General features: G+C 43.1%; 1 protein-coding gene across 2 annotated transcripts in view; it reads left to right on the forward strand.

Moving 5' to 3' along the window:
- Positions 1-20,144, forward strand: part of SMYD3 (SET and MYND domain containing 3) — a 585,373-nt gene that overhangs the window by 466,275 nt on the left and 98,954 nt on the right. For both annotated transcript variants that reach the window (XM_040968185.1, XM_040968186.1), the window contains one exon: positions 16,680-16,767. In XM_040968185.1, the coding sequence (XP_040824119.1) occupies positions 16,680-16,767 (88 nt within the window). The remainder of the gene's footprint in view (positions 1-16,679; positions 16,768-20,144) is intronic.

Below are 20,144 nucleotides of genomic sequence, written 5' to 3' on the forward strand. Positions count from 1 at the left end.
TGCATATGCTGGTGGTTGCAATTCCTGGGTAAGCCCTGTCTTCCATGCGAACCAATGGGTGTTGCAGTGCAGCCCAACCCTGCCTACTTCATACTCTGCCCTCACATAAACCAGTGAGAGCTGCAACCTAGTGGGGCGACTGCCCCTAACCTCCACCAGGCCTGCCACCCACCCTGGTTCCCATGCTTGCCAGTATGTACCACAGACTTGTTCAGTCTGTCCCACATCCCATTTAGCTCTTCTACATGTCAGTGGACATCGAAGCCTAGTCCAATCCAACCTGGCCTACTGTCCAGGCCACACACGTACTGGTGGGTGCCATTCTGTCTAGCCACCCCTGCCCCAATCCTGGTTTTCATGCTCTCCAGTGAGAGTGGTAACCCAAGAAGGAGGTACCCACTATTTCCCAACTAGGCCACTCCCACTCCCAGATTATGTACTCTCCAGGTGGTTCTGCAGTTTAACTTGACAGAATTAGCCCCCAGTGCCACCTCTGCCAGCTGATGCTGCAGCAAAACCCAGCCAGCCCTCACCCACTCTAATTTATGCTTATATCAGTAGGAAGAGTCAGCCCAGCCTGGCTCTTCCATGATCTGGCTCACATGTGGCCCACAGGTGTTGTAGCCCTGACTGGTCTGGTCTGTCCCCATTCCAACTCACGCTCTCCAGTGGGACTGGCTGTCCAGCAGGGGAGTCCTCCACATTCCCGCTTCCGGTTTTGCCTCCTCCCCCCTGGTTCTCGCATGTGCTGGTTAGGTGCTAAGGCCCAGTCTGACATGACCTGCCTTGCCTCAACTTTTGCCAGTGGACACTGTAGCCAGCCCAGCAGGCAGTCAATCCAGCCATAATGTGCACTGATATGTGTTGCAACCTAACCTGGCCCAACCCACACTGTTCTGGTGCTCAGATTCACCCACAGTGGTTGACATGAACTGGTTCAGCCTGGTCTGCCTCCGACCTATGCCAAATGTATGCCAGTGGGTATCTTTCTCTGCCCTGGTCTGGGTTGCTCCCTATCATGATTTTTGCACTCACCTGCAGGGATAGTGTCCTGCCAGAGGAGTTTCCCAAGCTCTTCCATCAGAATCTCTCCCTATGCCAGATCTTGTGCATACTGGAGTCCACCTCCTGTCCAGGCAGTAACAGTGGCATTTCCTGACTGTCCTTCAATCCATTTCGGTTCTTACTGTTGGATGTTTCAGCCCAGCCAAGGCTCATACATACATATACACTGCTCTCACATGGCTCAGTAGGGATAGAGACCTATGCTAGTCCGACCTACATCTATCTACCTTGGTTCTCGAGAGCACTAGATGGTGCTGGAATCTAGCCCAGCTAGGTGCACCCAGCCTCAGTTCACACTTGTGCCAAGGGATACTGCAGCCATATCCAGACCAAAACGCAGCCCCTGCACTCACCAGTGGGAACCTCAACTAAGCAAGGGTGTATTCTCACAGCTCCCCAACCGAGCCTACTCCCAACCCAAGATTACAAGCATGCCAGTGATCGCTCTGACCCAGATGGCTTAGTCCCTCACCTATCTCAACCTTTGCCTTAGATGCTGTGGCCTAGTATCCCTGGCTCATGCAGACCAGTTGATATAAGAGCCTAGCTCGGCATGAGCTGTGCTCCATCCTGATTTCTGTTCTTCCTTGTGAGTTAAGGTTTGCTCGACCCTGCCTGGTCCACCCCCTTCTAGTTGCAGCTCGGCCCACCCCACATCCTGTTTTAGGATGCACACTTGGGGGCTGTGCAGCATATCTTACAAGTGCTGGCATGAGGAGTGTCAGTGCAGTCACAGAGGGTAAAAATGATGACTGATGCAATAAAGACATAGTTGGTGGTACCTTGCTCATTACCAACACCTAGGTGGCCTTAAAAAAAATAAAAAATAAAAATAATAAGGGAAATAGATTACCAATATTAAGTGGTGTTATCATAATGTAGCATCAGAAATGCAAGATAAGCAGATCATTAAAATAGAATAAAAATTCAAAGGAAAAACAAACAAACAAAAACAACAAAAGAGATCTACCTGCCTGTCTCCAAGAGATGCTGACATCGCTTACCTGCACAGCACCTGAATCTCTGAATTTTGGTTATCCCAGTGATTCTAAACATAACCACTGGGATAGGCATTTGACACAGTATTACAGCACCACTTGGAATATCCCCAACCACTATTAGATTGCCTCATTTTAAGTCCTGGCTCAGCTCCTGGTTCTAACTTCCTGTTAATTTGCACCCTGGAAGTCAACAAGTGATGGTTGAAGTAGCCAGAACCCTGATTCCCATATGGAAGACCTAGACTGAATTCTCAGTTACTGGTTTGGGCCTACCCCAACCTGTTGCAGGCGTTTAGAGTTGAATCAGCAGATGGAAAATCTCTGTCTCTCTCCCTTGCTTCCCCAGAGTGTGTGTATATATCTGCCTTTCAAATTTAAAGGAAAATTGAGGTTATCACAGGATAAGCTTTTAAGTATCTCTTGAAGCATTCTTGGGACATGCATACACACAAGCGTACACAGAACATGTTCAGGGTTTGCACATTGCTGGCAGATGTAGGAAATAAGCATTCTTCCTGCCTCCTGGAGTGAGATGAAGCCTCTGCTAGATAAACACCATATACTGAGCACTTGTGTTTTCAACAGTGGCAAGTGAATGGGATGAAAAGTGTCAATGCAGTCACATAGGTTTAAAATAATGACTGATAGAATAAAGACAGAGCTGGTGGTCCTTGGTCCTGACTGCTTTTGCTTTGTTTGTTTGCTTGTTTGTTTTTGCTGTTGTTGGCTTGGCTTGATTTTGGTTTTAGTAAGCAAGTGAAGTACTGTCTGGCCTTGTTCTTGCGTAGAGCAGGAAGGGTTTTTATACTTGTTTACAGAGAAAGAAGGACATCTATACTTATTTATTTCCAAAATGGAAAATCCAGCATATTATTGTTAGGATTTACTCACATTATATTTTGACTTCCAAAGTAATCGGGAAAGGTAAATGGAGAGTAAAATGCAAATGTTCAAGGCAAACATCTGACTGTTTATGTAAGTTTGACCTGTGAAGAATATGACCCCAAAGTAGTTGCTCATGAGGAGAGAATGATTTCCAAATTCTCAGTGGCTGATGCTGTTTTCCCCCAGAGGGAGAGGAGGGGAAATACTGAGGCTAAGAGAATTTTTCACCTCTTGTGCACCCCAAATGCCATTTGGGATTTCCCAAATAAATAAGGATCTTATCTAATGTAAGTACACAGGTTGTGTCTATACCTGTACTGTTTGGGACAGACTTGAAATTTGCCCAATCCTGATGAAAGATGCCCATGACTCAGGTGGCTTGATGTGAGCAATTCCCTGGGGAGGAAGTCCTCAGAATGTGTCTCTCCAGTTCTTCCCCCATGGTTCCCAGCAGGTGCTGGGTGCAGTCCCTGGCCCCTCCCTGTCCCTCTTTCCTGTCCTGTGATGTAGAGCCACGGCTCCTCATCTGGGAATGTTTATGAAGCTGTGTCAGACCTTTGTCTGGAAGACTGTGTCCAGAGTAATGCATGCTTGGTTTATGAGACGGTTACAAGGGAATGGAGGTGGGGGCAGGGTGCCAAACATGGCCAGGGCTTTTATCTTCGACATTACAAAGAGGGCCCCTGGCCAAGGGCCAGATTGGAGTTTACTGGAATATAAAATGCAGACATGTGTTTTCTGTTGATGGGGCGCCAGGAGGAAGGCTCGCTGTGCAGTCTGCCAGCTCCTTACTTCCACGGGATGCAGAGTCGCCAGGAGGAGCATCTAAATTTTGGTGATTTTGTGCAGAGTTTCTTTTGAGCATGAGGTGGGACAGAAAAAGAAAAAAAAAAAAAGAGTATTGTAGAATAGCATTACCTCCTCTCTAGCCCACCCTTTGTAAGGAGGCATCTCTGCCAGGCCTTGAGCCCACCAGGGATTGCTGTCTGCCCAGATTCCAGAAACAACTCTCCATTGTGGATTGATTTGTTGATTATGGAATTGTTCTAGAAGACTTGAAGAGATACTTTTTTCACCCTTGACAGAAAGAATATAATTCTGAATTTTTTTTAAAAAAAAGACATAAGGCTGAGACAATTAAGTGTTCCTTCCTTCAAACTATGACATACACCTCTTGAACGTTTGCTTATTTGACACAGTCTGAGGATTTCAGAGCTGACTTATAAAGCAGTAGTAAGGTCTGAAATCAATTAAATTATTTCCTTTGGTTACAATTATGATTACCTTGTTAAAAAAAAAAAAGTATGTCTAGACTTGTGTCTCAGGACTCGTTATCTGAAGTTGTCAGTGTGAACCCCAGCTAAATCGTTGCTGTGGTTTGAGACCACAGATTAAATAATCTGATGTGCTTTCTTTAACAGATAGGCGACTACCACGTGCTTGCCCGAGTTTGGAACGTTGCCTTGGGTAGTTGTACTTACAAATGTAATGCACAGGGGATATGTCAGAGGACTGTACTGTGGTGGGTGTTCTTAGTCCTGCGTATTCTCTGTACTCTTGCTGGAGTAACTTATTTATGAGAAAAATTCAGCATGAAATTGGATGTGGGCCAGGGAGGAGTAGAGACAGGCATTTGTTGCAGCAGTTAACACACCACTTGAAATGCTTGTGTCCCAAAAGGGGGTGACTGAGTTCAAGTCCCAGCTCTGGTCTCAGTTCCGGCTTCCTACTGATGTGCACCCTGCAAGGTAGCAGATAATGACTCAAGTCTGTATTGAGTTCTTGGCTCCTGGCTTCAATCTAATCCAAGCCTGGATTATTGTGGGTATTTGGCAGAATGGTTGAGCACATGGGAAATTTCTGTCTCACTGTCTCTCTGTGTCTTCCTTTCAAATAACTATAGATAAAGATTTTTTTTTTAAATTGGAATAAAGGAAATCAACTGGCATGTAGGGGTTTCCAGTTTGCTGCACAACCACAAGTCCCAAAGTCCCTTCTATCAGCATTGCTGGCCTCTCCACATGCACAAGAGGCACTTTTCCATAGGCAACTAATGGAGCGGAATGATTAGTTTCCATCTCCATGGTAACCTTGATCAAATTCTCACCTGGGGAAGCTAAGCCAGGAGGCACTGTTAGCCTTTAGGCCTCACAGCTGGCCAGTGGCAGAGCTGAGGTGGGGCTCCAGACTCCTTAGTTCCACTTTCATGGTGCCATATGCTAGGAGCACAGAATCAAATCGTGATATTACTGTCAGGACATTAGCCCTTAAACCCAACTCGACTCTATTCTGATTGAATTTAAAGCTTCATCTTTCCTGATTGTGGAGCAGAATGAAAACAGCTGTTCCCAAAGTCAAAAATACAGAGGATGGAGGAGTGGCAGATTGAAAGAGATGAGGGCTGTCTGTTAGGAAAAAAAAAATGCCCTGAAATTTGGAGATATACTTAATGATTCTTGCCATTAGGACATGTAAAATCTGCATTTTTCAAATTCTCAAACCTCCCACCTGGTGGTGTTTACACAGCAAGATTGGTAGCATTCTGCTAGGAGATGCGGATATGTTTATAGCTACCCCAAGCCATCCGTTTCAGAGTCTGTCTGAAAATAGGAAAATAATGTTCTTGACCACTTTTGCAAGCAGACATGGTAGCTTTCTGCTCCACAGTCATATAATCTTTCCAATGTAAGGGAAGGCTACCAGTAAGTGCCCCCTTCCTGTTTAACTTGTATAATGTTTAATTGTTTTTGTGTACCAGCCAATGAACCTAGTTTGCTACCAAACACTGTATAATGGCTGAAATTTTCAGCAGGTACTACTGACACGGGATCTTAAGCTGCCCTAAATGTGTAGCTATTCATTTTTTTTTGTACTACCAGTTGACTTAATTTTGTATATGAGTATCAATATATAAGCTTATTCCTCAGAGAAAGAGTTTTAATCCATGGGATCAACACACCTGGCAGAGAGAATGAGAAACTATTGAATTTGCAGCTGGGAAAGGCCTTCAGTGGTTCTTTTAAGTTTTGACTCCATACTCAGAGCTGTTGTTGGTTTTGGCCATGGGCCGTGAAGGGTATGTTTCCCACTCTGCTGGCAGTTTTAGAAACTGAGCCTTGAACTTTCAGATGGTTAGAGAAGGTGGCCTTGTAGAAATCTGCAGTGGCAATAGAGCCCATTTTCTGCCTGAAAAATGTGGTAGAGTGACCATATAGCAAATGACAGCCACAGTGGGAACGCGGAGTTAAAGTGGAGCAGGGCTGCTAACAACCTCAGCTGTTTCATGGGTTGTGTTCAACATCAGCACATTTGTTCAGATTGGGCTTAGTGCCCTTATGTTGCCCAAGTGTTCCTTAATGGAATCCAGGGCAGTGGCAATAGCCAGCTGAGAAAGGCTTGCCAGCCTGAGAAGATGACATCTATTTTAGGGTCAGTCAGCTATGAAGACAGGGATGGGCAAGGGAGCATGAAGCTCTTGAGAGATCAAATAGCTACTTGAACTTACAGTTCACAGCCTGCTGCATCTTTCTTGTGAACATCTGTTATAGGCACTGAGATCTTATAATGTCATAAAATAGATTAAAAAAAAAACCTGTCACCAGTGGCTGTGGCATAGTAGGTTAAATCTCCGCCTGCAGGGCCAGTATCTCATATGGGCCCCAGTTTGTGTCCCAGTTTTTCCACTTAATACCAGATCCCTTCTTATAGCCTGGGAAACCAGCAAAGGGTGGCTCAGTCCTTGGGCCCCTGCACCATATAGGGAGCAAGGAGGAAGCTCTTTACTCCTGGCTTCAAATCAGCCCAGCTTCCACCATTGCAACCATTTGAGGAGTGAACCAGCAAATAGAGAATCCCCTCCTCTCTATTTCTTTCTCTCTCTCTGTAACTTTGCCTTCCAAATGAAAATAAATCAGTCTTACACTTTCACAAACCAGTTTTAACCTGTGAAGTTACAGTATCTTACTGCCTGTTTTTTGTTTGTTTGTTGTTTGTTTGTTTTTGTCTTTATCACAATTCACTCTCATTGCTATGAGCTGGCAAAGCAAGCTTCATGGAAACCCAGAGGGGCATGCGCCTATAGTGGTTGGAGGCAGAATCATCTGCTTCTTGATGGATGAGAGCACTTTGTCGGAGTTACTCACTTGAAGCAGAGGCTTCCAGTTGAAGGGAGTGAGCTGTGCAAGAGCTGTGCAAAGATGGAAGGAGAGCAGGGACACAACCTTGTTGGCTGTTTTTCTGCCTGTCACCTAACAAAGTTGACTCTAGCCAGTCTCTCCCATTGGCCTCTGCTCTCTAGATTGGAATAACGTAGGCTACTGTGCCGTGACACTAGTGCATTAGAGCATGCAGGGGCAAGAGTGCATTTTACTTAGAGGATGATTAGCATTGGCGAAAACTGGCTTGAGGAGAATTAAATGGATTGACAAAGACACATACATAGAGATGGAGCAGGGATTCTAGCTGACACCTTATGACTGTAAATCCTGTGTTCTCAGTAAATTCTTGTAATTGCTGTATACATTTGCTTGTTGATTGATAATGAGAACATTCTATAATTTGATCCTGCTTCAAGTTGGGCATGTTTCTTTCTTTTCCATTTTCCCAGCCTGTAGGGACCATTGACTAGTTTGTGATTGATATTATAGTGAATGCTCTATTTTTAGCCACTATTTTTCCATTTTATGAAAGAGCCCTTTTTCCCCAAGTTAAATCTGAGCTGCTTTCCGTTGTTTTTGCCAAAGGAGGTGGAAATGGGTTCCAACAGAGATGTTTTCTGTTAATCATAAAGGTTTTGAATAACATTGTATATTAATCTATTAGTCCCAGTATATTATCCATGAACCAGAGTATTCTAGTCAGACACCACAAATTAAATTTTATTTCCATCATGATTATGAATTTCAGGACTTCCCTGTCTGTCTCCTGAGTTCAGATGCTATATTTGAACCTCACTGTACGTGGTTTAAAACAAAACAAAACAACGAAAAAAAAATCTGTTTCTTTAAGACACTAGAATTACTGGATTATTGTAAAAAGTTTACAAATGTTGATTAATTTTATTTCCCATTCTATACCCATCTCTCTCCAACCCAATCTAATTAGAGTATGCATGAGTATTAGATAACAGGAAGTCCTGAGAAGCAGATTGCCCTCCTCCTTTTCCTTTTATTTTAATGAGAACCATCTGAAATTAACCCAGTGCAGGAGTTTCAACATCAAATACTTAGGAGCCAAGTGAACACATCTGTTCTGTTCTTCCAGATACAAAGTGGATCTGGATGGTTGCATCTGATGATCAACTTGATAGGGCAAATGGTGGCTTTCCCAATGATGTGTTCAGACAGTCTTACTGGAGTCCACCAAGAATCATGGCTTTCTAATTCAGAGTAACTACTGGCACCTGGAAGAGATATTTTCTGCTCTGCAACCCAAAGGAAGCATTTGGCCACTTGAATACAGTTGTGTTGAATGACATCTTTTATGTGGTGGTGAGATTATCTCATATCATCTGGTACCTATTTTTCCATGAAGGAAGTGGTTTTGTTGTATTGCTTTAACAGCCACGTATGAGGCAATGTGGACAGCTTCACTGTTCCAATAAGGGATGGAAGAGGCCAGTGACCTCTGAACCAAAAGAGCCAAAGGAGACTTAGGATGATGCTGAAAGTAGAAAGCAGGTTACTCCCTGAGTAACCCCTCATGCTGTTTTCAGAGTGTGGCTTGAGCTAGTGTGAGACTTCTTACACTCAAGCAGAGGAGTCACCTTTAGCTTCCAAATCATGGCCAGCATTATAACTCAGCTATTATCGACAGTTACCGTTGGGAGCATATCCTCTTCCAATAAGGTCACAGTGTAGTAATGTTAGGCAGAAGTGCGAGGGCAAAAAATACAGCCTTTTATTTTCTTGAATGGGATTCTTGTTGATGATGATGTGGCATTCGGATCTTCTTAGATACGATTTCAGATACTGTTACTGGTGAGTGGTAGAAGATCACTTCTTTGCCCTCCCTCATTTACTTAGTTATCAGACATTTACTGAGTAACTTACTTTGCCCTCACTGGGTGTACTGTTATGATTGGGTCGTGGTCACCGATGAGCTCTGAGGCTAGTTGGGAACATGATCCGGTAGATCTTGCAGCGCTTGAACTGGCTGAACGCTGAGAGAGTGCTGCAGAGGCTCAGGAGGGCCAAATTGACCCAAAAGACAGAAAAGTAAGACTTCCTGAAGGAGAGCTCTGGAGAGTGAGTCTGAAAGAGACACATGAGAAGAAAGAGGAAGAAGTGGCAACCCAAGGAGAAAGCAAGGCACATCAGTGGGAGTCCTGACAGCATCTCGAGGGAATGGGTCCAGTTGGAAGTGTAGGGGGCAGGACAGTGCCAGAGACAGAGATGGGTATAGCTTATGAAGGAAAACAGTAGGGGTGAGCAAACTGTGAAGGGGATTTTCAAGGGCCTTGAGCAGCCAGAGAGATGAGAAGGAGCAGCTAGGGAGACCCGTCCTTCCCCAAGAGGAGCCGGCTAAAAGTTCTGCCTTCCACAAGCTGTTGCTCTTTCTTCTGTTTAAAATGAAAGCATGCCTTTTAAGGACTTTTCTGGAAATGTGCAAGAGAGTAGTCACCAGCAGTTGAGCTGAGTTGACTGTGCATTACTCAGCTCCCCAGAATGGTCACATGGAAGGAATGTCAGTAACCGTCCAGACCAACTGCCCATTTTACGCAGACCAGCAAAGGGAGACATGCCCGGGGACAGACACTGGGGCTCCCCCAGGTGCTGGAGAGCTTCCAAGAGAGAGTTTCTTCAGGAATTCTTCTACTTACAGTCTGAATTATTTGTATCATTTATAGAAAACCTGATGTTTAACAAAATGCACAAATATAAAATGAATGTTTTCCAACCCCACTCCCACCCCAACCAAGTTTCGGGACTCATGTATTCAAGCACATTTTGCATTCATCTAAAATTCAAAGACTTTTCCTGCACCAGAAATTTGTGCTGGAAGATAACAAGTGTCTGATGTATTTGAATAAATAATCATAAAAATAGGTACATACATTTACTAAATTCTTGCTTCAGAGACAGGAAAAGAACATACAGATTTTACTGTAAATTTATATGATGAGAAAGTAGAAGACTTGAGTTGTGCCTCTCAAGTTAGTTTTCCTGTTTACACAGCCTGTTTGTATGTGTCCAGGTGTTCTTGTCTACTGTGTGAAGGGGAGGAAGGCCCCTTCCCTGGCAGTTGTGAGGAGTCAGTACCCTTGGAGACTGGGAGAAGTGCAGGAGGGAGGCCAGCATGGACAGGAGTGAGGTGACCTGGGGGTTGAGGCTGTAGAGGTATGCGCCCCGTGCAACTCTGCAGGAAGCTGCCAACTAGCTGGTAGGGAGTGAGGTGCAGCTTTGTCCAGCTCAGGTATAGAGTGCTGTCCAAGGCTACCATGTGTGAATGTTCAGAAGCAATTTCAAACCTTTTTTTTTTCTCTTCTGCCAGTTAAATAAAAGGCTTAGCGTTAACCCGGAAGAACAGCTAATGTTCACTGATGGTAGATTTAACTTTAACTACAATTCCTCTATAAAATTGCTCTGAGATAGGATTCTCACTCTTTTTGGTCAAAGTATACAAGGTCTTGGATAGTTCCATGTTGAAGGGTTTTAATGTCTTTTTTTCATGTATCCAAACTAGGAAGATCTCAGGAACCACACTTTGAGGAGATTTTAAGTTTATTGATCCATCAACATGAGTTTCACCTTTTAAGCCAGTCCAGGAGAAAAACTAAATATGAAGATAGTGAAAAGCCAAGCCAACCTGAATTTGAATTCTACCTCCAGTAGGTAGAAGTGGAGGGACATTTGCACAAGTAAAACTTTGGAAGTATCTTGTACTTTGTAAACTGTAGGCACTGATGATCTCCAAGGATGTTCTGAGAAGTAATTAAAATATAGTCAAGGGATTGACACTGAGGTGTAGTGGGTAAAGCTATCACTTGAGGCACCAGCAGCCCATCTGGTATAGTTCAAGCCCTGGCTGCTCCACTTCCTATCCTGCTTCCAGCCAGTATGCCTGGGAAAGCATTGGAAGATAGCCCAAGGCCTTGATACCTGTAACTGCATGGGAGATCTAGAAGAAGCTCTTGGCTTCCAACTGGCTCAGCTCTGGCCGTTGTAGTTGTTTCAGGAGTTAGTCAGTGGATGGAATATCATATCCTCTCTCCTGTCTCTCCGCTCCCTACTTCATAACTCTGCCTTTTCAAAATATCTAAATAAATCTTTTAAAAAATATATAGACATGGGGCCTGGCAGTGTGGCCTAGCGGCTAAAGTCCTTGCCTAGAACGCACCAGGATTCCATATGGGCGCCGGTTCTAACCCCGGCAGCTCCACCTCCCATCCAGCTCCCTGCTTGTGGCCTGGGAAAGCAGTCAAGGATGGCCCAAAGCCTTGGGACCTGCACCCGTGTGGGATACCTGGAAGAAGTTCCTGGCTCCTGGCTTCAGATCATCATAGCATCAGTCATTGTGGTCACTTGGGGAGTGAATCATTGGACGGAAGATCTTGCTCTCTGTCTCTTCTCCTCTCTGTATATCTGACTTTCCAGTAAATAAATCTTTTTTTTATTAATAAATTTTATTTTGACATTCTTTACATAGTTAATTAGGGTAAGAAGGTTCAAGGGCTACAGGAAAGTGGATAATACCAATAAATAAATCTTTAAAAAATATATATAGACATGTACAAGACACTTAGGACGATTACAAGTAAATGTTCTACCGTATCCGTTCTCTAGACATTCAGATGATCATGTATGGCATCTACAGCTCTGGGCTAGGTATTTGGGAGCGGCAGTATCAAAGAAGAGTAAGACCTATATTTAGTGCTGACAAGCTTATAATTAAGTGGGGGAAGCTGTTACATGCACACAGGCTACAACCCACAAGCTATGGCCACACTGGCCGTCTCACAGGCCTGTTCCTTCTTTGACACCTGCTGGCCCCTTTCCCCGGAACTCTTGTCCTCTACTCCTTTACGTCCTTTAGATTTTTACTCAAATATCAGCTTCTAAGAGATGTTCCCTGATCACCCTGTTTAAAGACATCACAGTGCTGTTACTCCCTACCTCTTTCCTGTCTGTCCCTGACAGCTGTTTCACTTGGCTACATGTTGGCTTCCTGTCACCTGTGCTGCTCTTACCTGTTCAATATCAGCCCTGTGCTTGCTTGCATTACTGCTCAATCCCAGTGTCTGCAGCAGAACCCAGTGGGCACTCAGTGTGGGTGGAATAAAAGAGTGAGCAAATTAATTGTAGGTGCCTGGAGGAGCATGTGCCAAGATCCAGCATGCAAGGAGCAGGGGGGTGTGTTAGGGACTGCATTCATTTTCTCTTTTCAGCAACTGATCAGAAACTTGGTGACTTAAGATAGCATATATTGATTGTCATGTTTTTACAAGTCAGAAGCCTGACACAGCCATGCTAGTCTGAAATCCAGGAGTCTGCAGGGCTCTGTCCCTTTCTGGAGGCTCCCAGGGGGCATTTGTTTCCCTGCCGTTTTCCAGCTTCTGGAGTCCACACATACTCATTGGCTCCTTTCTTTTTTCCATCTTCAGAGCCAGCCATGACTGGTTGAGTCCCTAACATCTCCTGACACATTATCCTGGCCCCCTCTTCTGCCTCCCTCTTTTCATTATTAAGGACCATTATAATTACATTGGGCTCTAGAAAGTTCTGGAGAATTTGCTGTGTCAAGACCAGATGAGCAACTTGAATCCCATCATTAGTGTAAATTCCCTTTGCCATGTAACCTAACTGGTCCACAGGGCCTGGGGAACAGGATGTAGGCACCTTTCAGGACTCCATTATTCTGCCTACCACAAGGATTAACACGTTATTTTGTTTGGAGCCTAGGATCTGAGCTGCTAATCATAAAATTAAAAATTGGAAAGTATAGTTAAGTGTGACTGTGACTATCAAGACGTGAACATATGGACTTCGTCTGAGAAATGGTGGGAGGTTGCTGAAGGCTTTGGAGTGGGTGAGGGCAATGATCAAAGTGAAGCTTTAGGAGATGAATATAGCTTTCCAGGAAGGATCCTAGGGGAGACTGATCCCTTCTTTAAGGAATTTGATTCCTCTCCCCTTTCTATGTACAGAAAATTAAATATATGTTTAAGATTTCCTGAAGAAGCAGGGAACTCTTAGGATACTTTTTGAAAACAACCTCATTATATCACACATGTGCACACAGCTCAAGTTGTATTCCACAGGCACACTCATGCAAGTGCTAAATGCTCTCATATGCATACACACTGCCTCAAGCTGTTCTTGGGATCTTTCTTTGGTTCTTAGTGCCCCACTCCTTTTTTTCCTTCTCTGACATACCTGATGTCTTTCTTCCACCAGTAACTCGGGTTGTTTGCAAACCTCCCCAGTAGACTGAAAAGTTTCTCTCAGAAGGTGTATATAGTTTGACAGCATTGGTCCTCTGACCTTTGCCATCATTATCAACATTGGTCAGGCTTTGCTATAACTTCCTAGAATAATTCTCCTCATTAACACCATTTAGGGTCTCATGGATATTGAACACTTGATTTTCAGTAGCATCTGTTGAGTGTTGGTTACCTTTTGATTGGCCTCTTGAAAGCAACGTTGTCCAGAGGCAGGGATTTGACATACCGAGTGAAGCCACCACCTGGATTCCCTGCATGCTATAGCAGAGTACCTGGTTTGAGTTCCATCTACTCTGCTTCTGATGCAGTAATTAAGAATACGGAGCTTGCAAGTAAGCATGTAACAACTCAAGTTCTTAAGTCCCTCCCTCTCCTGTGTGGGAGGCTTGGATAGAGTTCCGAGCTCTCTGCTTCAGCCCTGCCTGGCCCTGGCTACTATTGGTATTTAGAGCCAGTGGACAGAATACCAACCTCTCTCCTGTTCTCTCCATCCCTGTCTTCCCCTCCCCTTCAAAGAAAATGAAAATAATATACAGCAGCACTGTCCAATAAAACTTTGTACTGTAACAGAACTATCATAGATTTATGTATGTGTGTATATATATATGTAGTATATACAAATACACACATTGTTTGCTACCTGATGTAATAACATCAAGCTCTTGAAATGTGACTTTTGCAGCTTAAATAGCTGCATATGGATGATGGCAACCACGTTGAAGAGTGCAACTTTAAAGAACTAAGAATTGTACAAGAAGCTGTAATGGTATTTGTGGCAAACATGATAGTGTATGTATGAGGAGGACATAGCCTTTTGTGGTTTTTTAAGATTTATTTATTTTTATTGCAAAGTCAGATATATATATGGGGGGGGGGGAGACAGAGAAAAATATCTTCCGTCTGATGATTCACTCCCCAAGTGACCGTAACAGCTGGTGCTGTGCCAATCCAGAGCCAGAAGCCAAGAGCTCTCCCAGGTTTCCAAATGGTTACAGGGTCGCAAGGCTTTGGGCTGTCTTCCACTGCTTTCCCAAGCCACAAGCAGGGAGCTGGATGGGAAGCAGGGCTGCCGGGATTAGAACCGGTGCCCATATGGGATCCCGGGCGTGTTAAAAGCAAAGACTTTAACCACTAGGCCACCATGCTGGGTCAAAACTTTTATTTTAAACTTTGACTTTAAGACTAACTTTTTGGACAAGTGAATAATCTGGTTGCTTCTGTCATCTATAGTGTTGGTGTGATTGGTAACATCTAAAGGAGAAGGGGCAGATGTTCTCTGGCCTAGAGGACATTATTTTACCTCTGAACTATTCATACTTGCTATGGTGGTAAAAAATCATATCCCCTTTCCATTGGTTTTAGTGTTGCTTTTTAAATTTTATTTTAAAGTTTAATTTAAATTGGTTTATTGTTTTAAAGATTATTTTTATTGAAAAGTTAGAGTTACAGAGAGGAGGAGAGACAGAAAGAAAGAAGGAGTCAGGGAGAGAGATTTATATCTTTCATCTGCTGGTTACTCCTCAAATGGCCACAGTGGCTGGAGCTGAATCAATCCAAAGCCAGGGCCTTTTCTGGATCTCCCATATGGGTGCAGTGGCCCAATGTTTAAATCATCCTCTGATGCCTTCCCAGTCCATGAACAGAACTAGATGTGGTACCCGTATGAGATGCTGGCACCACAGGCAGAAGCTTAGCGGGATATACCATGGCCTTGGCGTTTAGTCTTGCTTTTTAATATTCTCTATAGACAGTATGCCTTTTCTTTGTCAAGCCAGGGTGGAAAAGCCCCCCTGCCTGCCCATGTTATCACATTGGATATGATGTTACACATAGAAGATAAAAATTGAGCAGTATTAGTAAATCACTCAACGCCATGTCATACACATAGGTAACAGTCAATCATTCAGTAAGTACTGGTTAGCACCTGTGATGTGCCAGGCACTGTGTTAGGTGCTGAGGCTACAGGGGAAATATGGAAAGATTAGAAGATCTATTTACTGTATGGGAAAGGAGACAATTAACAGCTAGCTTATAATTTTGTGGGTTTTTAAATTGCTTTTTAAAACTGATAGGTACAAATTTTTAAGAAGTCAGCATTGGTTCACATGAATATAGCTATGCTTATCTTTAACCTATTCATTTTGATCAGTAACTCCATACTCATTTTGGTCAGTTAAATTCCATCTATAAGCCACCTAATTATGTTTTTCATCCTCTTTTTATTTAGAATTAGCAGCTTTATTGAGATACGATTCACCCAGTTGTAATGTGCCATTCAATACTATCTTAGTCTCTTTGCAGAGTTTGCATAAACAGCACCCAATCAATTCTACAAAAGTTACCATTAATGGGGAAAAAAAAACCCCTTTGTTTGGTTTATTACCAGATGCTTTTCACTTCTCTTCAGAGTTTCTAGCCATAGGCAATAACTAATCTACTTTGTATCTCTGTGGATTTGCCTGTTCTGGACATTTTCTATAAATGGAATCATACAGCATATAGCCTTTGTGACTGGCTTCTTTCACTTAGCATGTTTTCAAGGTTTATCCATGCTGCAGCATGTACCAGTAGTTCATTTATTTTACTGATTAAATCTTTAGCTGTTTATTTCTCAGTTGATTGATTGATTTGAAAAAGAGAGAGAGTGTGAGCTTCCATTTGTTAGTATACTCCCCACGTGTCCACAATAGCCAGGGCTGGGCAGGCTGAAGCCAGGAGCTGGGCAGGCTGAAGCCAGGAGCTGGTCTCCCATGTGAGTGGCAGGGTGGCAGGGTCCAAGGCACTTGTTCAGGTTCATCTTCTGCTAATTTCCCAGGGGCACTAGCAGAAAGCTGATCAATAGTGGAGCAGCTAGGGCCTGAACTGGCTCTCATATGAGATGCTGGCATCACAGCTGCTTAATCCTCCTTGCAACAGTGCTGGCTCCCATTTGTTTTATTGTTAAACCATGTTCCATTGCATGCCTATATACCACATTTTATTTACATATTCATCACATTTACACTTTTTAGGTCTTATAAACAATGCTACTGTGGGTATTTGGTATTTTATTGTTGTTTTGTTTTGTTTTTAAGATTTACTTATCCTTTGTTTATTATCGCAAGGGTAATTAATATGGAATAGTGTCTAATTGTCATTTGATTTGTGATTGTCTGATAATTAATGATGTCAAGCATCTCTTGTGCTTATGAGTCATTTGTATAACTTTTTTTTGGAAAAATGTCTATTAGATTCTTTGCTCATTTTTAATTGATTGTTTTTCCTTTCTTTTAATTTTGTTTGTACAGGATGCTGATATGCTAACTGGCGATGAACAAATATGGAAGGAGGTTCAAGAATCCCTGAAAAAAATTGAAGAACTAAAGGCACACTGGAGTATCCTTTGATCTGTGGGTTGAATTGGTTGTTGTGATTACTTTCTTAATTGTTTGGAGTCTGATATTAATGAAGCCAAAGTTAGAGCTTGGTGTCTCTAAAGGTTTCTTCTGTTCCATGATCCTGGGCTGCACCTCTCACTCCACAGCTGACAGCGTAAAAATCTAAGGAAGATTGTGGTGAAAATTAGTATGAATCCCTTGCCACCATTAGATAAGGTGGCTCAGTAACAGTAGGAAATAAAGTAGTCATCTCTTTATATGTAAAAGGAAACATATTTCTAGATTCCTGCCTTCCCATGATAACCACATTCATCTCCAGGAAAAAAAAATAGCCTGGAATCTTTATAATTTAAGACTACTGACCCTTGGACCTAGAAGCTTCCCCTTAAATCAGCCATGACTGCAGAAGCAATGTGAATGGCTGCACAATCAATTTTCCTGGCATACATTGTAAGGCCCTTCAGTGGGTTAGACTTCTGAGTAAAGCAGGATAGCACATGGGAGGTTGTGTGGGAAGACTTCGCTGGTGTTTTATTGTGCAAAAGATATCTTGAATGAGAGGCAGGATTTGGATAGAGTAGGCTGAGTTGGATATCACTGTCAGTAGAGGAGTTCACTGGGGATGGGGGATAAATGTGACAAGAAAAACCCACAGGTAAGAAGAAAGAAGGATGAAAACAAATTTCAAAAAGATCACTTAGGTACCTTAGTTAAACTACACCCCAGGCACTGAAAAAACAGGATTATAGATGAGCTTTCTCATATATAGACAATATTTTAAACGAATTATAATAAGAATGTAGTGAGATGGTTGTTTTTATTTTTCTAGGTGAAATACGTAATTTCTAAAGCCCATAGCCTAGTAACTTGGTTAGCATTCTGAGGGACTCTAGCATTGGTTCCTAAGGAACAGGAAAAGAAAGCTACAATCAGAATGCTGAATGGATTTACTGAGAGCAAGTAAATCCATAGTCACTGTTTCCTTTGTAAAGTAGGTAAGTAGAGTTCATAAAGGTAATTATTCAAGGAATTTATTTTAGTGTCTTACTGTATTGTTCTGAAAGAGTGATGCTTAATTGGATCGCTTTTGAGTACTTTGTTTTCATCCCAATCCTCTTCAACTTTTGATTCAGTCTCTTGAATAAACAACTAGGCAAGGTTCATCATATTCCTCAGAATGTGTACATGGAAGGATCATAGGTGTGGAATGTATGGTAGAATCAGGAGTTCTGGAGATGCCCGAAAGTTTGAATAATGTTGTCAGTTTAAAACGATGAAATTTTGATGAGAGTGTATATAGAATTTCTTATTGACATCAAAAAGTTTAAGGGTATAAATATTCAGAAAACTTAGCAGAAGATGGACTGTTAGGGCTTTATGAATAGCATGTTTGCAAAAAGTTTAATAAGAGCATACTATTAGCTCTCCAAAAGACTACTGAAATCTCAGGCTGCATAGATAAAAATATAGAATACAAAGTGAGACAGACAAATTTGAAATCATATATGTAGATCAGATGGATGATAGAAGGAAAGTAGCCAAAGCAGGGAGCAGAAGGTCCCTGTTCATGGGCTCAAAAAACTGATCCACAGCAGAGTACGAACATTGTTCTGTGTGGCTCCCAGGATGGCCCAGCTCCAGTGCCATCTCCATTGTACAAGGTTTTACTGAAAATTCAGTCTCTGGCAGGTACCTTGCTAGTCATGATTTACCTTATGGTCCAGGCAGAGATGAGAAGACACAGCTCTCCACTCACAACTCTCAAACAGTACCGTCTATGTGTAAAGCCGAACAGATTTTGGTAAAGATAAATATTTGCAGGGGCTTCACGGCTGTCAACTGCAGGAAGTCAACGGTCTCGCAGAAGAGGCAATAACAGAGCTGTCTGGGAAGGTTAGCAGGAGTCCCACCCCCCAGGCAAACCAAATGGAGAAGGGGGATCCCCAGGAGGAACTAACGTGTGCAGACACGTACAGTGTGGGATGGCATGCTGCCAGGTTGTGACCTGGTGCTCTGTACCAGAAGAGAGCCCCGTGACAAGGCCTTAAATGCCCTATGCAGGTGAGAGGATCCCTTGGACTGAGTTTAAGCAGAAGAATGAATGACATGATTAGATGAGAAAAGGCTCTGACCTGACAGTCTGCGACTCAAGGAGTTGATTAATTCCCAGGTGACTTTGCTCTTCTTTCTCTTTTTTCCTAATCCTCTTATGGTCCTCTACAGCTATTCAGAAAATAAAGGTATCTGCTCTGTCCACTGGTAATCTGTTCACTTTGGGTGGGCTATCCAGCCCTGCTTATGGTCTAGAGCTCAACTCCTTGCTGGAACAGAGAGGCTTGTGGTAAACACCACGCAAATGCCAGGCACTAAATCTCCGAGCAAATAGATGACGGTATTAGCTTGGAGGAAAAGCTTCTTAGTTAAAATCATTCCATTTTTTTGCTCACTGGGGTGTTATACAGGAAAGCTTTTGCCTTGTTTGCCAGGAGACCATTGCCAGCGTTGTGAAGGGAAATTGGCATGCAGTCCCTTCCAGCTTGCTCGGGGATAAAGTTGATGTATTCCTCTGAGTGGCTGCGGAACGTTACATCTGGTTTTTACTTCTAAAGCGTGTCACCCTCAAACGTCTTCAGAATGAGTTGGGAAATATATAAATGAGTAGGCAAATAATAGCAGAGGTCAAATAACAAAATATTAAAAGAAGTTGCAAGTCTTGCCACAGAAATGTCTAGCATTGTGTAAGAGACAGCCATTCCTCCTGACAGTTCGTCCAATATCTAATCCTGGAATGAAAAGCCACAGAGGTTAGCCCCGCAATCTGTTACAAAATCAGTGTATTGCATAAGACACTGCTTCTCCCCACAGCTGAGGGATACATTTAGCAAACTTTAAACATACATGTCACTTCTCTTGAATAAACACACCTCTGCTGGGACCAGAGTTAATTTCTCAGAGAGGGATTTGTCCTAACGGTAATGGGGAGTACAAGACGAAGGGCCCCCAGCCGTGCTTCGTGGTGCTTGCAGTTCTCGCCAAGAAAGCCATCTTTTGGGGCAAGCTATCTTGCCTCCCAGAGGGCCCTGCTGAAAGGCAAGTGTATTTCCTGTGAAGTTTCACAAACATATTAGTCTTCACTCAACAAAAGTGGTCTGATTGGCTTATTAAGAGTGTTTGTTAGTGTTTTGGAAAGCAGTGCCCTAAGGGTTTGGATGCTGGACAAAGTGGATTTTGCTGGAGGAGGATTTGGAGCACATAGAGGGCTGCTTGTTCAAGGTGCGTCCCATCATGCTAGGACACCATGAAGATGGCTTGAGAGGGGCGTTTTGTGAAGAGATTGTGTCCTGTGGGAGGATGGGATATTCTGTCCAACCAGGT

This window comes from Ochotona curzoniae, unplaced genomic scaffold (assembly GCF_017591425.1).
Source record: "Ochotona curzoniae isolate NIBS_2020 unplaced genomic scaffold, NIBS_Ocur_1.0 scaffold_4683, whole genome shotgun sequence".
In the NCBI taxonomy this organism is placed as follows: Eukaryota; Metazoa; Chordata; class Mammalia; order Lagomorpha; family Ochotonidae; genus Ochotona; species Ochotona curzoniae.